At 32.8% G+C, this 23,107-nt stretch overlaps 2 protein-coding genes across 2 annotated transcripts; one reads left to right on the plus strand and one right to left on the minus strand.

The window, feature by feature from the left end:
* Positions 1–24: 24 nt before the first annotated feature.
* Positions 25–14,534, plus strand: LOC128183520 (ATP-dependent RNA helicase DHX33-like). Its single transcript, XM_052852552.1, has 21 exons — positions 25–142; positions 309–438; positions 6,619–6,773; positions 7,264–7,314; positions 7,438–7,509; positions 7,848–7,957; positions 8,178–8,295; positions 8,650–8,748; positions 9,030–9,115; positions 9,269–9,440; positions 9,611–9,708; positions 9,841–10,014; positions 10,374–10,464; positions 10,907–10,972; positions 11,128–11,216; positions 11,621–11,687; positions 11,980–12,084; positions 13,226–13,359; positions 13,450–13,519; positions 14,179–14,288; positions 14,413–14,534. Exons 2-21 carry the CDS (start codon positions 378–380, stop codon positions 14,489–14,491), a joined length of 2,007 nt encoding a protein of 668 aa, XP_052708512.1. The 5' UTR covers positions 25–142; positions 309–377; the 3' UTR covers positions 14,492–14,534.
* Positions 14,535–17,810: 3,276 nt separating this feature from the next.
* Positions 17,811–21,434, minus strand: LOC128183521 (ryncolin-1-like). The gene is made up of 6 exons (XM_052852553.1): positions 21,295–21,434; positions 20,998–21,114; positions 20,593–20,735; positions 20,212–20,308; positions 18,904–19,068; positions 17,811–18,119 (listed from the first exon to the last, which is right to left on the minus strand). Exons 1-6 carry the CDS (start codon positions 21,371–21,373, stop codon positions 17,875–17,877), a joined length of 846 nt encoding a protein of 281 aa, XP_052708513.1. The 5' UTR covers positions 21,374–21,434; the 3' UTR covers positions 17,811–17,874.
* Positions 21,435–23,107: the final 1,673 nt, after the last annotated feature.

The raw sequence follows: 23,107 nt of genomic DNA on the forward strand, positions 1-23,107 counted from the left end.
GACCACCCCATTTCGATACTCCCTCTTCCTCAGACATCGTATTTGAACTCGTCTCAGCGAAAGTGATAAACTGCCCGGATGTCGTCTACAAAAGGGTCAAAGGTTATAATGGCGGCGCCCATGTTATTTTCTGTGACAGTGTGTGAGTATAGATATTGATATTTTTTCTTTTTCTCTTGTAATTATTTACAAACTATTTGTGGGAAAATTACAGGTTAGGTAAAAATGTTGTAATTAAGACGCTCAAGATATTAGTATTCTCGATTTAAATCAATGACAATGATTCTTCATTGTTTTTTTTTTTTAAGAAAAATGGATTTTGAAGATTTTAAGAATGATTGGCATTAGATAAAGCAAACACATTCCTCTCCATCAAAATGAGAATGCCAGATGATGGTCCTCCATCCAAAAAGTTTAAATACACTCTGCAACATAAAAGTAAGTGGTTTGTTGTTTTGTCTGCACTTTCATCTGTTCATTGCTTTGTGTCAGTTTTAGTTCCATTACCTTCACTTACCTTTAGACCACTTCGCTCAATATCAAGACTCCTTTGAAGTACTTTAAAGTTAAAGGACTTAAAATCAGTCATATGATCAATTATTAGCTGATTTATAACAAAAATTTTTAATTGAATCACGTCACAAAATAGCTTTGTTATTGGAATTTGTGTCCATATGTTTATTTTAAATTTGATTAATATAATTCATTTATTTAGCACAACCTACATTTCATTATCAATGATGATATGTAAACGGTGTGAACGTTGGACCGAGCGCAGATTTAACACAGTGCAGTTTGATTTTTGTAGAACAAAATTTATTTGAAACGGACACAGTAGGATCCGCTGGTTGCCTACTCAAATCATCAGCCAAAGTTTAACTAAACGTCGTGTGCTCAGTCTACATTAATACTCTGACGTCATGTTTCAGACGTAAAACATACACGTTTTGTCTTCGGAAAAAGCCGTAGAGAGTTACGTTATTCCGAACTTTTGTTTTATTTCTTCTATCATTGTTTATCAATTTAATTCATATAAATGCCGCGATAATTAAATTGAATACTTTATTCAGTATCTAAAAGATCAGTTCCTTAAATTGATGTGAATGTTTTTATTTTCCATCTGATAATTTGATAAGAAACACATAGAACTATTCGTGTTTCTTGATTGAAGCACTATTGAAACTTATCTGGTGTCCTCTTTTATTAATTTTTAATTCAAATTACCTTCTGTTGAACACTGGAAAATTTTAATCGAGTTTAGGGGCAATAAACATCGATAAGTACCAGTCAATCAATGATCGAACTAACTTTTAAAAAACAAAATGGCTGCTAAAATGGCGGCGCCCAGGGCTGGAAGAAATTTTTTTGGCCTTAGTACCCCTGATTCAACTTTCATTTTTCACTAATTTTCATATATATACATGTGAACAATAATCCTCGCTTCGCGAGGCAGGCTTTGCCCGCCTCTCGCTGCGCTCGGTATTAATTATAGTCTGTCACATTTTAGTTACCATTAATTTCCATCACTTTTGTACATTTTTAATGAAAGTGAATTTTAATGAAAATTTTATTATTGATACATGTAATTAAGGAAAAATCCTAATATTTCTTCATTGACAAAGCTAATCTAATTTTCCTAGAGAAATTAACAGGAATGAAAACAGATTTCTTATCAAGATTTTAAAGGGAAAAATCTGGCATCTTTTTCTAGTTGGAAGTTTCTTGGAAGGGTCTCGGAATACCATACACAGTTGTTTAATGTTATTATTCAAAATACTTTCATGTTTTGCAACTCAAAATCCCTGTACTTTTTGTTTTCAGTTGTGTCTTGATTATTAAAACCTGACAAGTTAAGCTAGATGCAGTGTTTCTGACCTCATAATAGAATAAAATTATTGTAAGGATTTTTCCTTTAGTGTTGCGAAAAAAATTCGTTTGAACCCTGAGGTATTTATAAAAATCAAATAATTTTAAAATAATGTGTGACAAATATCTTGGAGCAGAGTATGATGTTGATTAACAGTAATGTATATATAAAACAAAAATGCGTTACTAAGGAAGGACATTGCAGAAAAAATACATATAAATCATTAACCTGTGTTAAATTAGCCAAATTATGAAAAAAAATTTTGCAATGATCGCTACCTTCATAACTCGCATGAATCATCAAAGAAAGCATTTTATTGTTTGAGTGCACATCTTTCTTTGAACAAATTAATGAAATGGTCATAAAAAAAGAAAGTAAATGCATATTAATTATTGTTAATGTACATAAGTTTGTTAGATAAAAGAAATAGCCAAGTTGTCTTATATAGGAATTTGAGTCTCACATCATTATGATTAATTTCATGCAGTCTGTGATTTTTCCTAGGTAGCTGAAGGTTTTGATTGATAAACTTGTTAGAGCTGGATCCTGTAGATTTCAGTTCTGTCAGTTTCTATATAGCTGTGAATTGCAATCAGTTTCTGTAAGAAATAGAATCATACATGTACTTAGTTGATGTAAATATACCAGTGAAATTATAACATAACACATGTCTATACATGTAGATCATATCTTCCTAGTAAGTTTATTATGTAAGAACCCATTCTACTGGATAAGAATTAGATTAAGTAAATTCGTGTTGAACTATAATAAATGAAATTAATCATGATAGATGGAAGACTTCATGAAAACAATTAATAGAAATAATTTTTTTTCAGTTTTTGATAAGGACAAATATTTAGGGATTCAGAAACAGGTATGCCAGTCTAATATGTATGTATATTTTAAACTCCTTTTTTGATACATGATGATGACATCACATTTTTGCTTTTGTCATGGAAACAAAAATGAGGTCACTTATAATCTTAAGTCCAGATGCTGTATTCAAGGAGAAAAGAGAGTAACAGGAATCATGAGATGTACAGTGTATTGTTTGTGAAATAAACATCATTTAACCTCTTTCTTTTCTTATAGAGTATAAGTAAATACACATAAAGAAATAACAATTGTGTAAAAAATCACCAAAATATTGCATGTAGTTCTCAATTTAACTGATAAATTGTTTCAAGATGTACTGTTACAGAATTTTATAAAACATATAACGTGTTGTCGACACCATGCAAGTTCAAATTTTTCTTCTACATTGTTAGTTGAGTATACTGACTAATTATGACGGGTGTGTTAGAAATTTACAAACATTGATTATAAGCTGCAAATCGATCTCGTATATCAACTATCAACCATCTTTATAAAAAAAAAAAAGAAAATGTTGAAACCATTTAAGAAACAGAATGCTTTAATCTTGATCTATCATAATGATAATAAAAATTCTCCAGACACCTTTCCTCTGATCAGAGTGAGGTATTCTCAGGTATCACTAATAAACAGGGAGTCGTTAGACATAGTCAGACCGTACTATCGGACATTAATTGCCATGTTTGGTGGGATTTGATTTGTTGTGTATGGGTGACCAGGGCTTGACCATTGGACAGAGTGCTCTGAACAAGTCACAGGGTAAACAGGCCAGGCCCGGTCATTCACCAGGGTTCATCCCTGCAACCACAGGGTGAAATGTCCACTCATTTTCTAATCAAACACGCTGAACACCAAATTTCAGTGTTGAATTTGATAATGACTCTCTCTCACGTCTCTCTGAATCGAATGAAAGTCACTTGAGATTTGGACACAAAATGGTCAGTTTAGAGGATAGCTTTAGAAGAGCTCTCGCTGGTCCAGACAAAAACTCCCGACCTTTGGCTGACCCAGCCCCGCAGGGTTTGACCATTGCCTAATGACCTTTCACCTTTCTGTAGAAAATACATCACAGGATTTGAGATTCATTGTTGAACTAACAGCAGAGATTGGCTATAGCTGATAAGGTATTCTGTGGATGTAGTGAAACAGAAAGAAGAGTGGTCATTTAATTCATGACATGGTGATCATTCTCGGTTGATTAACTACCCCCCAATGGAATTTATCTCCGCTCACAAAACAGTGAAATAACCAATTTCATGGGTCTTCAAACATAGCTGTTTATTTAATCAAGCTTAGAATTCGGATGTTCTTTTAATGCCCAAATTTATGTCTTTCTCTCAGATACATTTCCTTGCAGAAAAGCAAGGAGAAGCTTTACAGGTGTTTTTGTAATAAAAACGTTTATGGTTTTGGAGTTGCACATTTGCACCTTTATAAGAGAAGACTTTATTTAGTTTTGGAAGGTTTTGAATTATAGTCTAAATGTTTGAGAAAATACTACCAATTGAGTATATATTTATGCTTGCATCCTGATTTTTTTTATTTTGTCAAAATAACGTAAAGATGAAGTATAACTTAGAATATGTAATTTTATCATGTTAAAATTAAATGCATTCATGTACATTTTTGTCAATTAGTTATCAGTTGGACAATCTTAAGTGCTATGACTTTTGAGCACAAGATAAATATACAAACAGTTCTGGAACGAATAGCTGACACTCAAAAATTTCAAAATCTTTTGATCATTCGAGTTTGTGTTGCCTATAAACCTCAATGTGCTCACTTAATTCCAGTTACAACGTTTAGTCTTTGATTTGTAGTGTCAGGATATATTGATTTTTATTAAGGCGTCGAGCTAATGCTCGGCAGCCTTCTAGCGATCGTCTGGATTGGCAATCGTCCAAAAATTCATGCACTGCACCGCCTTTTTAATGCGCATAAAAAATAAGTTCCTTGAAGTAGTAAACGTATTACAAGATTTGTATTCCTTTTATTCAACTAAATTGTGTACAAAAAAACCAACTTTGCCTCCCTGGTTATTGACAACTCATTGCATTAGTATAAATTTGCTTAATCAAGAAATGGCGGATGAATACAATAAGGTGCAATGTAAACATTCACTAAAATATTATTTAAGTTTATCGCTTACATTTTGATTGGAGACTGTGCCCGATAGAAATAAAATTTGATATGTAAATGTATTTGTTATCGGGCATGGTCTCCAAAATAATTGTAAGCGATAAACTTATCTAGAGATTTTGTTGCAATTAATAAACATGATAATGCAGTTGATTTGGTCGAGCATTTTAGATAGCACGTGTGGATTTGTTTGTAAACAACCATAGCATAGGTAATCTTGTTTCAAACGGGAATTGAAATAAATTAAAGTATGTTTTATTATTATAATTAGGGACACGCTGTTAATGTATTCAAATTATGAGCCTGTGAAATGTGCAAAGACTTTTTAAAGCAGAAAGAAAATAATTTTTTTTGAGTTTTGAAATTTCTTCGAATTTTGTAACTATGATGAGTTATTGTATTATATACTCATCACGAATTACCCTCATCACTACCTATTTTATAACGAAATATACTGATTATTGTTTTTGAAACAGCACAAAGCGTAATTTCTTTCCTTTTTTATTCTAATATTATTTGATAAACGACTATATATATTAGTACAGAAATTCAAATTATTGATATCATTCTATATAAAAGAAAATGTCAGCTCGACGCCTTTGTGGCCGTTCCGGCCTTTGATCTTATACATCAGCTTACCACATAACTGATCAATTCATGTAATAAAAATAAAGACATTTAAATTACAAACCTAAAAAGCAAGTGGTCCATCTTCCCAAGTGCTAGCCCAAATTCAATATTTACTGGTCCTTTACGATCAGAGCATCTTTTATTTGGAACCCTGATTCAAATTAATACTTTTTAGATTAATAAGAAAAATAAGTTATCACCTCTAAATTGATGCATGTAACTGGTTTCTGGTCAAGTCAACATTATCATTAACAATTCATTGATGAAAAATTATTTCACTAAATGTATTTCACCTGTCAATACATCAGCTCATTAATGGTACACCTTAGTTGAGAAGAAATACAAATGAAACAGAAAGCTATTCAACAGACAGTCTTGCCAGCCCTGCTATTTACTGTTTTGTAATTATATATTTATTTACGTGTGTCATTATAATAACTGAAAATCAAAAATGCTGAAGTAAGACAAAGTCTTTATGGTAGTAGTGCCAAGCATTTCCAGATCATAGAGATAATTTCACGGAAGATTAGGATCCAGACATGGATCTTTGACACAGCAAATGGTCAGGGCTAATAGCACTGTGTGGCGTGAAAGTGAAATGACCTCTGTGAGTGGTGAATCCTGGCCCCGCCCACTTCTGACCAGTTGATCAGTAAACGACCTGTCCATAATGATACATTAGGCGGTGATTTTCACAGTTTTATTATCTGTCTGTCGTTAAAATGTGATTAATCATGTGTTACAGGGTATCAATTAGAACTTTTAAAGTTATGAATACCATCAGTTGGAGAATTATTCTTTCATTTAAAGGAGCAATGCATCCTCTGGTTAATTAAATAAGGAGTGATCTGTGGGAGAGATTCACTTTCAACTTGATACTTAATTTGTTAGAGTGTCATTTTCATTATCATTGGTAGTATTTCATTTCTGAGTAATTACATGCATTTCTGACTAGAAGAAACAAGATTAATGCTATAGAATCATGTACACAGTATGTTGCCTCCGTCTGCTTCCTGGCTATTACATTCAAGTTTTCTTATTGCATTACTTACAAAATTTTTAAAGAAAGAGCTGTTACAAATGATGATGTTTTTTTGTTTTGATTTTAGGTAATGGTAACCATGTTTCAGATAAACTTCAGCAGGAGAGAAGAAACCTCCCTATTTACCCAGCCAGGGGCAAAATAATTAACCAGATACAACGACTGGACACTGCCATATTGATAGGGGAAACAGGAAGTGGTAAAACCACTCAGATCCCACAGGTAATTAAGTAACACCAAAGAGGAAGTATACCAGGCAGGAAAAAAGAGGAAGTGGTAAAATGTACCACTTAAATACTGATGAAGTTATGTATGAGGACAGAGAAAATGTTTCATAGAAAAATTAAAAGCTTCAAGTTGGTTTTGTTATTAGAAAACAGGAACAGGCAAATCTATTCAGATGTTTATTCAATTATGTTAACTATAAAGTGTGATCATGTAAGTCCATCACAGAATGATGATATGAAAAGTAATGAAAAAATAAATATAGTGCTGCTCTACAGTAACAACATGCATTTAAGAAAGATATAGGATCAGAAATTTTCTTATGTCCTAATTGTCTTGATATGGTCTACATCAAGACCAATGAACAGTGTGTTAAGTTTTTTACCCAGGACAATTTACACTATGCTTTACCTTTTTGCTCTTCTCATTCAAACAAATTTTCCAGTTTTAATCTTGCAAATTTCTTCATTTTTATTGCTTCTTTCAGTATCTTCTGGAGGCCAATGTCAATAAGAATGCCATCATAGCTGTAACACAGGTAATGTCCCTGGATGTCAAGGATTATATAAGGATAATTTTTTTTTATCAGAAAACTTTAACAGATTTTTATTTTTGAATTTTCTTGAAATAAATTTTTCTCACTGCCCTCTTTTGTTTGTAGCCTAGGCGAGTGGCTGCCATTACAATATCCCAGAGAGTGGCTGAGGAACAAGGGACAGAACTTGGACAAAAGGTACTCACAAATAAACAGAGTTATGTCCCCTGCCATCATCTTAACAAACCTGATGAATATAAGGCAATAATGATAAAAAAAAAAAAGAACAAGGTGTGATAATTTAAGGAACTCTTAAGAGAAAATTGCTCTTGATTCTTGGAGAATGAATGTTAAAAAAAAAATTAGATGGAAATAAAGCACATGACTTAATTTTAGAGAATGATCTAGAGAGCCCTTTCTCTTACACATGTACAGAAATTTTCCTTTTACATTAATATTTGTTAGAAATCTTGTGTCTTGTCATCTAGGTTCTTAACATTTATTAGATATTTTAATACTACTCCTGTGTTCACTAGGTCGGGTACTGTGTCAGATTTGAGGATGTCACCTCGGAGAACACAAAGATCAAGTACATGACAGACGGAATGTTACTAAGGGAGGCAATCCTGGACCCCCTGATGAAGAGGTCAGTTAAAATTCTTATTGCATGATGTTATTAAAATCTGCTCCTAACATATATTTCATTGTGTAATTGTATAGACACATATGGATAAGAATCAAGGTCTTTTAACTCCTTTTTGCTGTGTTATTATAACGTGCAAGAAAACAATATCTATTCAAATTACTTATTACTATTACAGGTAAATTATTATTATAACGGTAAATTATACATGTTCTGGATTCAGGTATTCGATTGTGATACTTGATGAGGCCCACGAGAGGACGATACATACAGACGTGTTGTTTGGGGTGGTGAAACAGGCACAGTCCCGGAGGAAGGCTAAAGGAATCCGACCACTCAAAGTACGGGTGGAAATTCAGAGCATTTAATATACATAAAAATATATCTTACTGTAACTTCTTCCCTTACAAACTCATCCATTTGTTTGCATTTATTCTTTCATTTTATGTACATGCAGATAGAGATTTGCTTTAATGTATAAAGTCTTATATCTTACTTTGTGGTCCATAACTTAATCGTAATTGTTCTTAATATAGCAGACCTCTGCATTTTCATTAAGATCCTTCATACTTTTATTCGCCACAAGAGTAATACATGCATATACATGTATGTACATGTAAATAAAATTTTCATCTAGAAAATAAATTGCATATTCTTGACTGTATTACAGATACTTGTGATGTTGTTTTTTACAGATACTTGTGATGTCCGCCACCATGGATGTGGATCACTTCTCGGCCTACTTCAACGCTGCCCCCGTGCTCTACCTGGAGGGAAGGCAGTACCCCGTACAGGTCAGTAATGGGGTAATCTGTACAAATCAGGTGTTTCAATACAATATTAACAGCTTGCTGTTTTTCATATCTTTCAAAGTTCCCAAATGCTAAAAGCTTGCAGTTTATGTAGGATATTTATAATTATTTTAAACAATAAATATTCAGTATGGTCATTTTGGTTTCCTGCTCTAATTTTCTTACAATTTATCAAAAATATGATGATATTTTGATAAGTAGCAATAGAGATGTGACATGGTGTATGAGGGTTTGTATTAAGGACCTTCTCTGATCTGTTGTAGGTGTTCTATGCCCCAGAGCCTCAGTCAGACTATACCTTCTCTTCCATAGTAACTTTGTTCCAGATCCACAGAGTTGAGCCTCCAAAGTAAGCCAAAAATTGCATGCTTGCCCAGCATTCTTAGCATTCTTATTAGTGATGTTAAAAAGAAAAAAGCAATCTTGGTTAGCTTTAAGAATCAGATATATTACAAATTATTCAAAGTGCCACAGACTGAACTATTTGTGTGTCTGTCTCCAGTAAGGATGTGCTGATGTTTCTGACGGGACAGGAGGAGATTGAGTCAGCCGTCAAAACTATAAGGGACATAACTCGCTCCACAGAAGAAAACATGGCTCCCTTAATTGTCTGCCCTTTATATGCAGCACTTCCCTCACATGCTCAGCTCAAAGTCTTCAAACCTACTCCCAGGGTCTGTTTGTACATTTATCTTAAAGATAAAAAGTTGAAAGATATTGAAGCTATTACAGAAGTATTTTAAGTTTTTTCAGAAATGATTTAACTTTAAATTGTTGCAGCGTACTCCATTATTACATTTTTGCCATTTCAACATTTTCAATATTAATTTCATTGATTTTTCAGGGTTGTAGAAAGGTAATTGTAGCCACCAATATTGCTGAAACCTCAGTTACCATACAGGGCATAAAGTTTGTCATAGACTCGGGAGTTGTGAAAGCAAAGTAAGCTAATACATAATTATTTTAATGGATTTGGATGAATATTAATGAATCATAGTATATCATTGAGAAGAGGAATAAATAATATTGTATCAAATAAATGATCACAAAATTACATGATCTAATTGTTTTCAGAGTTTTCAACCCCAACAGTGGCCTTGACCTTCTGAAGGTTGTCCGAGTGTCCAAGGCCCAGGCCTTACAGCGAACGGGGAGAGCGGGGCGAGAGTCTGCGGGTTCGTGTTATAGACTGTACACAGAACAGGAGTTTGAACAGTTCAGTGACAGTACGGTCCCTGAAATACAGAGGTATTGATAGCAGATTAAACAAATAATGATTATATAGATTGTGCATCTTATTGATAAATGCAAAAGGCAGGTCAAATGATGTGTAAACTTTAAAACTTTCATGATTAGCTTATTTATTTCTGGAAAATGCATCTATGTAAGACTTGTGTTTGTAGATTTGCAGGTTTATTAAGAAATCATATTGAAATTTACATTTTTATGGCTATGGGATTATATCTTTATTTGTCTTTTGAATATAGTGTAAGCTGCACCCTTTTTTGTGATATCTCTTAATTATTATTAATGCACAGTTAGCTTAACTATTATACCGTTAGCAGGTACTATATTTCATGAATTCTGGGATCTCATTGTGTGTCTAGGTGTAACCTGTCTAGTGTGGTATTACAACTGCTGGCCTTAGGAATCTCAGACATTGTCAATTTTGATTTCATGGACAAACCTTCCACTGAGGTATAAATGATTTGTGTATAAAATGTTTTTGTTGATTTTTTTTAATGGGAATGACTCTTAAGTTTTGGGTTTATGAAAGTCATAAATTGATGACTTTATGGTTATTTGCTTAAATGCAAATTATGTGCATAAATTACCCCATACTTAAATATTATCTATATATGACCATTATAACCAGTGTGAGACTAAAAAACTGAAAGTCTTTCCGAATAATTTTATAATTACCAGATTAATATTTTCCAATTATAATTCTTAAACCATTGAGTTTATTAATGTGTTTAAAGTAATTTTCAAAGTCTTTTACCAAGCCATTTCTTTAGCTCTAAAGCCAAAGGTCATTATTTAATAATAACTGTTTTAAAACAGAACAAATAAAAACAAATAAAAAAAACCAGAATTCTCTATGAAATAAAACATGTTTTTTGCTATTTGATTTTTTCAGTCCATCATAGCTGCTGTTCATCAACTTCATAATCTGGGAGCTGTTGTCAAGGAAACCTCAATGAAGGTAGATTTTATATCCATTCAGTATGAGAAACTTTTTAATACATTGAAATTAGAAACATAAATTGTTCAGTAACCTTGCATGGCTGTGTTTCCTTTAGAGTCGAGAACTTGTGTATTCTCAACTGATGATGTTTGAATGGCACTCTCTTACAACAGTTAACTCCAGTCGGCCGCAAGATGGCAGCATTTCCCCTTGAGCCCAGACTTGGGAAGACACTGCTGATAGCCAAGGAACATAACTGTCTGTAGGTTCTTGGATCTAATAAACTATGGATTACTTCAACAATACACATGTACATGTACATCATTATCAATGCCTCCATTATAGTGAGACTGAGAAGAATAGTAGAAGGTTTCAGCATGCTACACTTGCATTATTAGATAAGATGATGCTGACTTGTGACACGAACACACACAGTTGAGACCTCTGAGTATATATTCGAAGTTAAAAATAAAAATGTAAATCTGTTTTGTACATGTACAACTTTTATTTTAGCATTGGTACATTTTACATAAATTCCAAGTTACACATTAGAAACAAGATATCAATAAAAACAATATACAGTACAATGCTTTTTGTGAGCCTCTTTTTGAGAAAGACCATTGATTATATTATTGGCACACATAAATGTACCTGACTGTTTTCCAGAGAGGAGATACTGACCATTGTGTCTCTACTGTCTGTGGACTCTGTCCTTGTCACACCCCAAAGCAAGGTACATTCAATCTGTATAGCCTACACTTCTATTTACATGTTTTTGCAACACATATTTTTTCTAAGATTTTGGTTTTTCTTGTGCATTTGAAAACTTTTAAAATTTGTTTGATGAAATGTATTTAGTTTGATAAACTGGGTTTTATCAAATCTTTGTTTCATTTTACTTTGTATCTAAAAAAATTGTTTTATTATTCTTTGCATTTTGGCTTAGTATACAAGTTTTGTGCATACTGCCAGTTAATGTTATTTTGACCTCAGTATAGTTGATCAATGTTTGATGTGTTTGACAGAGGGAGGAGGCGCTGGCGGCCCGCCAGAAGTTTGTGTCCAGTGAGGGGGACCATGTGATGCTGCTCAACATTTACAAGGCCTACAAATCCGTCAAGGGAAACAGGGTAAGTCAAACTGTTACTCCAGGGAAACGAGGTACATCAAACTCACTCCAGGGAAACAGGGTACATCAAACTGTTACTCGAGGGAAACAGGGTACGTCAAACTGTCACTCCGGGGAAACAGGGTACGTCAAACTGTCACTCCGGGAAAACAGGGTACGTCAAACTGTTACTCCGGGGAAACAGGGTACCTCAAACTGTCACTCCGGGGAAACAGGGTGCGTCAAACTGTCACTCCGGGGAAACAGGGTACCTCAAACTGTCACTCCGGGGAAACAGGGTACTTCAAACTGTCACTCCAGGGAAACAGGGTACGTCAAACTGTTACTCCAGGGAAACAGGGTACGTCAAACTGTTACTCCAGGGAAACAGGGTACGTCAAACTGTTACTCCAGGGAAACAGGGCACGTCAAACTGTTACTCCAGGGAAACAGGGCACGTCAAACTGTTACTCCAGGGAAACAGGGTACGTCAAACTGTCACTCCAACTCTTCATACCTCATAATGGGCTCTCTCGCTTGAAGGCTTCATCAACATCACAGTACAGTAAAACATGCTAAATGTGAACATGTTTATAATGAACTGACGCTTTAAATGAAGTGATTTTCTTTCCCTGTGGGTTTTAAACATATTCTGAAGCAAACAGATGTAGCAAATTCATTCATAAAGAAGCAAAATCACCTGTCCCTGGTACTTCATTATAAGCGTGTTTTACTGGATTTTCTGTTTGGCTCAGACAATTATTTCTGAAATTCCCTTTGAATTCTGTGCTTTCTGTTTGCCATATGGGATAATTCTTCTTCATCAGATGAAAAGCAACGTGTTTAATATCTACCTTTCCCCCTTTTTTTATGATACCTTTTGATGTATGTAGTTTTTGGAGGGGGTTAAAAGTCCCAGTTGGTTTGATCTTTAGCAAATTTCCGGTATGTAAATTAGATGTAAACAAAATCTGTAGCTTTGCTTGATATCCCCGTATTAATAGAAATGGGAATCTTCCAAAAAGTTTGGCTAGAACTTGCAACCTACATCTAAAGTTTTAAAACTTTGGTATTAAGAAAGGTTTTATGTTTAATACTGCTGTGACACATACATATTCATTTAAGGCTCTGTGTATTTAGCTGTGTACTTCCTTTACCTTCAGGAATGGTGTATGGAGAATTTCATTAACCAGAGAAACATGAAGACGGCTACTGAGGTCCGGAAACAGCTTCATGATATCTGTGTCCGGATGGATTTCCCAATCAAGTCCTGTGGGAACGATTCCACAACCATCAGGTCAGGAGAGAGCAATTCTACTGCAACACTCTTCTCATTTACTTAGAGTTTATCATTTAAATTATCTATAATGCATGTATTTTATTTCAGAAAATGTTTGGCATATGGATTTTTCATGAATGCAGCTGAATTACAAAAAGATGGATCTGAATACACATCAGTAAGTCCTTGTTTTTGTCTTCTTACATGTATGTTATATTTGTGTATTGTTACACATACAATATTTGATTCTTTTTTATTCTTACTTAATTCAATGATTGCTGATGAAGTTTATGCATGCAGTGTTATCAACATAAATATCAAGCTAAAAATGTAAATACTAACATATTTTTGCAAAGATTTATTTAATGGTATGAAAATCTTTGATATATATTTAAAATGATTTATATATATTAATATCATTCCTCTTGCATATGAATGCATTTGAAAATGCTGTTTTACATTATCATTTGAGGTGGTATTAGGCACCTCCGTATTGTAACCTGCTTGTACTGAAATAAACAATATATCAAGGATAATTTTACACAATTTCTTTCCCAAACTCGTTACCTAACAGCGTAGCACAGTTGGTTAGAGTGTTAAGTATGAATCTGTAAGTCATGAGTTCGAATCCCACTGGAGCTTCTGTAATATTTACCTTTACAAAAAAATCAAAGACATATATTTGGTCAAATATTGTTCAATTTGGAAATTCTAATTTGGTGAAAGTATTTTGATTATAATGTACTTTCATACTCATTAATATCGGCAGGTGTCCCATACCACCTTAATATTAGATAACAATCCTAAACTAATCGCTTGATTTGATGTTTTATCCAGTTATCGTCCAGAAAGACTGTATCTATTCATCCCTCATCTGTTTTGTTTCGATGTAAACCTGCGTATGTCATTTACAACGAACTTGTCAAGACAACAAAGTGTTATATGAGGTAAGTTTGCTTTCCTTTGGGTTGAGAATACTGTCATTTCCAACGGAAAAAACCCAACATAGATTCTTTTTTTAGATTTTAGTAGCAGCTTGATGATTCTGATTTGTTATTTTGTCTGTTTCAGAGACCTTTGTGTTGTTGATCCTGATTGGCTATTTGAGGCAGCTCCTGCGTACTTCAAAAAGAAGAAACCAGGAACATGATATTGCTTATGTTGAATATTAAAAATTAAAATTAAAAGTTTTATTTCATGTCACCTGTGATCTACGAGTATGACAGTAGACTGAGATGAACTACAGTAAAACAGGGTTATAGCGAACATACTTATAATCAATTGACTCTTACAGCAAAGTGATTTTCATTCCCTGTGACTTAATTGCTTGTAAACTTGTCTTAACGATATAACAAATTATGATTATTAGAAGCCAAATCCCCCTTTTCTGGCACTTCATTATCAGCCTGTTTGACTGTAATTCAGTTCAGTGATCTTCTGACTCCATTCTTTGTGCTCAGAAAATGAGTCCAATCACTTACAAAACAATTTGCAAGAATGTAAGAATTCCAAATATGTAAAAATACAAATACTGGTAACATCAGGTACTTTAGTCTAATTCAGTGGATGGATGATTGCTTCGATATAAAACTTTTGAAGTACAGAATTTTAATTGTTCTTATTGAAGTGCTTGTAAATATTCTTCAGTTATTTAATTGTTTTCAAATTTACAGATTATTCTTAATTCATCTTTCACTAATGATAACTGTTTATGTGATTTACTTGACTACGCCATGAGGTTTAAAATGAAGCCCAAAGATTCAAATCCACAACTTGGCTGCATATATTTTCTCTGTCGATTAACAGTAATGCAGCTCTTGGAACAAAATGAAGTTCCTTACAGGCAAATACATATCAACAAAAAAAAAATAATAACCAGATTATTTTAAACAATGAGTCTTCAAGAAAACTTACATATTTGCTGCATAAATTCTCAGACAATGAAAAATAAAGAACAAGCTCACATACCCCAGCCTCCCACTTAACTTGACAATAGTATTGCACAATAAATGGCGCGGTTTACATTAATTTTAATAAAAAATCATCACAACAGAACTTTCTGCTAATATGTCTTCAACAACAAGTTCAAAAGAAGCAAATTTGCTGAAAAATATGGAACTCCTTTTAAAGTTCTGTCCATTGATTTAATTAGTTTGAAAGGAGTAGTGCTGATAAATGTTTAGAACTATTTTCAGAAAGGACCAAATCCCCAGAATATTAATGGAATCTGAATTTCTTGCTAATATATGCACCTTTTTGTGTCTTTAATACCTACAAAGTTTACTGAAATTCTGTGCAGCTGCTGAGGAGGAGGTGCGTTAACAAACTGTTTATTACTTCAAGCATATTCAGTATGTGACCATAATTCAAGTTCCAAAGGACCCAGAATTTCTTTGTGATATGCATATCTACACATAGTGACCTTAATACCTACAGAACTTAATGATACTTCCATAAATTCAAGTGATATCTTTGTTATATTTTGGGTTGTTGTACTTATATGATTTCAAATGACTCTAGGGAACTCTTCCATTGAAAATGTAAAAAAAAAATGCGGCTACTTTTAAATAGAAAACATTATTTTTGATGTTTGAATTGCCGTATGTTTTTAAAAGGTGAATTGAACATCTTAGTAACGAATGGCTAGAAGTGTGTTCGATCTGCAAAGTTCAAAATTGAAGCGGAATAGACACACAAGTAAAACAGCCTAATCACGACATGTTGCAATGTACCGAAGATTTGACCAAAATTCCTGATCTGAATTACGTATAAAGACTGCCCCTAGATAGTTGAATGCAGGCGTCGATCCAGTTATCTGTCATGTTGAAAATTTTGAATTAACCGGGTGGTAGTAAATACAAAATTTACATCATGACATATCAAGCTGAGTCGAAGTTTTGCCAAGATTAGAAACTGTGTAAAAAATTACGTTTGAAATATTCGGGGGATTAACAAGAATTCCTTTTGATTATTTGTGATTTGGAGCTCATCTGGCCAAACGACGAAAATTAATGAACAATTTTTGCACAAAGAAGAAAGACAGATCAAGATTCATGCATATAGCAGCGGATAATGCTTCAGACAATCCTTTTTATCATACATAAACCATTAACGAAAACATTTTACTGTTAACGTTTTGTTTTCATTCTATGAATCTTGTTTGAACTATACATGTACATACAAGGTAGGTAAAAGACTATATATGATATTGGCCTAAAATGGCCCCCTTAAATGAACATTATCATTTTACTATAATTCATTGTTTTCTTTATACAGATATATATGTGACGTGTTTACATTATGTTCATTTTGATTCAATGGTCCACAATTTAGAAATATAATATCATAAAGTCAACCTTTTCCCGCCATTTTTGCATTTTTAGCATAAAACGGCTTGTTTTTAAGCCTGTTTTCAAGCAGATTTTCTTTCAGAAAACATAGAGCGCATGCTTTCCTTGTTCAAGCATTCGCTCTATATTTCCATTCGTTAAAAGATGAAAAAATGTCAAATTTGGACTGATTTTGATTGAATTATAGAAATAGCGTCACTTCTGACGTCATATACTGCAAGTGAGTGCAAATAAATTAAATAAATATATTTTTATTAACTCTTCTAAAAATTAATATAACATTTTATAGTTCCCGAAACACTTTTAAAAATGTCGAATTATGGGGGTCATAAATTACTCAGATATCTCTCTTTATGTAGTCAGCTACTTGTGCATTTCGTTACAAATATCATTTTTTTTGGCGGTTTTGTCAATATATCTCAAGTAGCTGAATATATAGACTGAAGATATATGCCAGACATGCTAATATCAACATTCTGTCAAGTCATCCACATAATATTACCACACAATTACTCAGATATCTCTCTTTATGTAGTCAGCTACTTGTGCATTTCATTACAAATATCTTCATTTCTTGGCGGTTTTGTGAATATATCTTTAGTAGCTGAATATATAGATTGAAGATATATGCCAGACATGCTAATATCAACATTCTGTCAAGTCATTCACATAATATTACCACACAATTACTCAGATATCTCTCTTTATGTAGTCAGCTACTTGTGCGTTTCGTTACAAATATCTTAATCTTTTTGCTGTTTTGTGAATATATCTCAAGTAGCTGTATATATAGATTGAAGATATATGCAAGTCTTGCTTATATCAACATTCTGTCAAGTCATCCACATAATATTACGACACAATTACTCAGATAAAAAATAATGCATAAGATAGAAAATAACCACCTATGGCTCTTATCTCTGCAAAACAACGTTGTCTCATGAACGCAATCTACCTTCTTATTCCATCAGGACTTTGAAACTTGTTTAGTGTATTATATATACTTCATTATACAACGATTATTTGAATAAATATGTAATAGTAGTTGTAACAGTTCAAGAAAAGCATATATTTATTCATTGTCAGGTGAAATAAATTCAAAACTATACAAGTCGGAGATTTATTATCTTCATTTTTCAATACATTTATACCTATGCATCAACAAAATATTTATTTGTCCGGATTATGCAGGACGTATCATCATGAGTGTTGTTTTCAAAGCTTCGTGTTCATCTTTCCAAGCAGCCCAAGTGTTGTACTTTCCATCTTTCAAGGCGGACTTCGCATAAAGACCGTTTAAATTGGTAGCATGACAAGCACCGTACCACCATGCGGCATGATATAGCTTTGCACAATTACCATTATAATTATCATTGTCTTGATCCTTCGCGGTAAACTTCAATCCATTATGACTTCCCAGACTATCACCTAGAAATAAAGAAGCACGTGACTTAATTTAACAAAGATCATCTTCATGCTATACTGATTAGCGTTTACTTGCACTTAAGTCTCTATGCTTTAATTGTTATATTTTGCCAAATTTTGCTGTTCTTCAGAAGTGATTCCTGCTTGAGCTCTCTTCCATTAAAATGTTATCAAATATAATATACTTGACCATGTCTATATGTATTTAAGTACTCTTTATATAGTAATGAGCAGGAATCAAAGTTCCCGTAACTTTAAAATTTACAAGAAATAAATAACTAGAAACAAGGGGACGTGAACTGAGTCTATGTTAATTTGGCATTATTTAAATGTATTCAAGAAAGCACTAATATTGTGATACAAAGCTGTGATCAAGTCTAAGGTTAATCTAAGGTCATCGTTTGTAATTGTGTGAATTCTGCATTAAAAAGTAAAACAACTACATTTTGTACCATATATTTTTTAGGGTTTTCTTTTGTTAACAGATTCGCTAATGATGCACAAAAATCTGACATTTCACTACTAGTACTCCATGTACTCATTTATCATTGACCTATTAGTTAGTCAATACCTGTCCCTCTGTAAATGCCTTTATAAAATTAGATAAGTAGAAACTATCTTAATCTCAACTAGACAAAAAAAATGTTCACTAAATTGTAATTTTGAGTTCACTTCTGAATAACAAGTGCGAAACAAATATCTGTTAAAATGTAAGCTGGTAAAACAGTTAAACTTTGTATAAAGAGGTTGCGCTGTGAATAAGAGTATTGTATTAAAAAATACTAACCAATAGTCCCGCTATATCCAGACACTGTTAGCTTATATTTGCTGCCTTCATCGCCTACAGCGAATTTAGAATATTCTGCTCGGCCCCTCTCTCCAGAATATCTTTGAAGAACAATACGAATTTTTTGGGGACTGGTCTTCGTTAGTTGATGAATAACATCATTACCTTAATATACGCACTTAAAGTATCATGTTTAAACACCAATAAACATTTCATTTTGAATTAAAATAGCTTTCAAAGACATCATTGAGAAGGTGACCATCTCAGAAGCCCCGTCTTTAAATAAATGCACGAGGATAAAAAGCATTTGTAAGTACAGGAATTAGCTTTGACCATTACATCTGAGGCTCTGACATTGAAATATATTTCCAGATCATTGCTCATCCATTATCTAACAAACACTTTATGGATATAGACGATGCTAGAATAATAGGGAGAAATAAGGCCCGGATAAAGATTTTACTGAGATGTCAACTATGTCCTTTGTATTTGACAAAGAAAGTCAATAAAAGGTCACTACAAACACTTCACTTAGAGGCAATTTCTTCCTTAAGTCTGATCAAGATTGGATAGACAAGGATTTTTCATTAAGATATACTATGACCTCGAACTTGAAAATTAGTTAAATGTTACTTCTTACCAATTACATATGGATAGTATTTTGCCAAAGCAAGGGGACAACAAGGAAATAATGTCCGAAACTGGATTTCAAAAAGATCTCTTATGACCATCAAATCAGTCTCATAAAATTAGAAATGAGTGAGCCACTAGTTGATAGGGCTAAGGTTGGAGGATCTATGGTTGGCAAGGTTCTATATACCAACGTGTGATAGTTTCTTATAATTATTATATTCTAACATCTCTTTCTCAACTGTGACTGACCAATCTTATCATTCTAAGTCTCAAGAAGAAAACAAATCGAGATTGAATTATGTTAAGAGCAAAATGAAAGTGAAAGTGGCGTGCTTTGGGGTAACATTTCTTGAAAATTGTAAGATACCTTACCTAACTAAGTTGATCCTAAGAGCCCAATTATGGTTTGATTAAAGTTTACTATAACATTCCTTGTTTTTGCATTTTTTAAAAAAATTCCCAACTTAAAAAAAAAATTGGCTCTTCAGTTATTCAAATAACTCAAGTCCTCTTTCCATAAAAATGCTTTGAACCAAGTTTGGTTGAAATTTCCCCTATGGTTCTACATTAAGAATAAAACATCTGCAAAATTTTAAGACAGACAAATGAGCGTCGGACAACTGGTTACTAGAAAAGCTCGGCTTAGTTCAGATGAAGTAAAAAACTTTTAATTACCAATCCAGTAATTGCGGGATGGAGTACCAAACCCTTCCTTGTATTCTTTCCACGTTCTGTAAAAATCTGTTGAACCATCTACCCGTTTCTGTATAACCTGGACAATATTTCAGGTGGTGTGGTATAGCATGGTATATTAAAGTGTATTACAAGTAATCAAATTAAAATCGTAAATTGGAAACCTAATTAATTGCGCTAATACTTACACATAAATATTGGAAACAACAAAATATCAAACAAATAACCAACACATTTCTTTCTTTTTTTGTTGTTGTTGTTGATTTATTTGAAATGATGGTCAATTCGGTCACTTAATATTCAATAAAACGCATATAGGGCTAACATAGATTTTGTTTGTCTAAATAATTCAAAAGTACATACGGTCCATCCCCCTCCTTCAGTGGTCATGTCACAGAAAACCTCCGTTTTATTAATATGATCCGGATAAATGGTATAAACTCCGTTATGATTTTTCTTGCTTGGGTCACTTCGCAAAATCTCTGAACAATCTGTATACTTCCTTTCTTTAAAAGTTTTAATTTAAGTCATTTAAAAATGGCGACTTGTTAAAATGATACACGGTTTAATGGATAATATTATGAGTTGTTAAAATTTTCAAATAGAAAATAGTTAAAAATCAATTGCTTATATATATTGCAAGTTGTGTAAATTAAAGTAAACATTTGCTGACGTTACAAGCTTACAATGCTGTATTCTTCAGGAAACATTTGTAGACTTTTAAAAACATGCTTTTTTATTTTATGGATAAAAATTTCGTATACTTACTATACTTGCTTCCATTCAAAACGTAAGTAGACAAAACACCAATTCTAGCAGATTTAATAAGGCTGTTATCGTGTCTCCACAATGTTTGTTTGATTTTCAAGAAATTTTCCAGCAGGTCTGGAACAAAACATTTTTTCTCATAAAACCAGAGGTTAAAATAAAAATCTTTCTCTCTCTCTCTCTCTCTCTCTCTCTCTCATATCATAAACTTTGAATACTACATTATCACACAGCTGTTTATGAGGTTGGTCATTTTAAATATTAATAAAACTACACAGTGTATCTATAGCTATTTACCTTGAATGTTTGGATTTTTTTGATTCCCAGTGCAGCATGAAAAAAGAAAGACCAACTCACAAAACAACAATATATTCATGTTGTGAAACACAAATGATTCTAGTAAGGAATATGGGTAAAGTGAGGATAAAATAGCATATGTCCTTTATAAAAATGTAACATGAAACTACACGCGTTAAAATGAAACTTGATAAGGACGTAGTCTCAAGTATATGCAAACACTAGGTACACCTATATATTTAAAAAAAGAACGCTTATTTTTGTGATCGTCTTTGGTTGATCACAGTTGCGTCCGTATGAGGCACACGACAAACTTCATTATTTGCGCACACGTTACTTTGTTTACAATGCAAACACAACTTTATGTTAATCTTTATATAGTTTTAACTTTTATTAATATTTTATAACATAATTTCATTTACAAGAACCAACTAGTATAACACATATTACAGGAGACAGATTACCTATAGTTGTATTTTAAAAGATAATTGTTACAACACAAATTATTATTAAGAAGTTTGCGAATAAATTAACAGATTCTTTTATCAATTATATCTTTTACCTTGTTTATATGTATTTGTCTTAAATGCAACTAAGACCATTGATAAAAAGAAAATAACTTTTTGCATTTTTTTGCAATTATGGACAGCGTGTCATTTTAAAACTTAGTGATTATTTCATTATGACAGTTTTTGCTGCTTAATATTCACATATCCAGTTGTATTTCTCCTTCAGAGATGATGGTAATTCTTGAAAAGATTTGAATAGTCCTTTGCTATTAAAAAGATCCTTAACATGTATCATGCAGCTACGACAAAACAAAGTGATTTATTATCATATTTAAATATACTATTATTATTCCAAATTGGTTGTTGAGCAAAAATAGTATCAGATGTTTTTGTCTCGTCATGAGTACTTTTACGTCGTTGAAACTACAACGAAAACTTCTTTATAAAAATTCGGAGGGTAAGAAATAATTTTTAAGTTAGATTGGTTTGAATTACAAAAATAACTTTCATCTTATTCTCTTGAAATGAACTTTTCATCTGTCAGGATTTTTGAACACGCAGTTTTAATATATATATTCATTTAATATATATTCATATTTAGGTGAATGATGCCCTGGGAAAGTCCAGTTGACCCTCAAAAGAGATGTGGTTTACATGACAATTAACATGCCTAGCTAGCCTGGTGAAAATAGGGAATGTCGTCTAAAAGCTTTAAGAATGAATCTCTGAGTCATTAGCTCGAATCCGGCTGGAGGTTTTATAATCTTTACATTTTCAAACTAATTTATTACATATTTTTTGGTCAAATATTGTACAATTTGGAATTCTGATTCAGTGAAAGTTATTTTGATTATAAGGCACTTTTATGCACATTAATATACGACATGTAAAAGGTAAATTTCCCATGCCACTTTAATATTAGATAACAATTTTCTTGTAATTGCAAACTCTTTTTATCCAGTTATCATCCAGAAAGACTGTATCTATTCACCCTCATCTGTGTTATTTCGATGTAAACCTGCGTATGTCATTTACAACGAACTTGTCAAGACAACAAAGTCTTATATGAGGTATGTATGCTAGTCTTCAGAGATAGAATACTGTTACCTTCAATTGTACCAAAAATGTGCTTTTGCAATTAGTAACAGCACTGTCATAATGATTCCGATTGGTTGTAAAGTTGTATCTATTTATTTGTATGCAAATATTTTGTCTATTTCAGAGAACTTAATTTGCGTTGTTGATCCTGATTGGCTCTCTGAGACAGCTCCTGCGTAATACATGTACAAAATGAAGAAACCAGA

The sequence above is a fragment of the Crassostrea angulata genome, chromosome 5 (assembly GCF_025612915.1).
Source record: "Crassostrea angulata isolate pt1a10 chromosome 5, ASM2561291v2, whole genome shotgun sequence".
Classification (NCBI taxonomy): domain Eukaryota; kingdom Metazoa; phylum Mollusca; class Bivalvia; order Ostreida; family Ostreidae; genus Magallana; species Magallana angulata.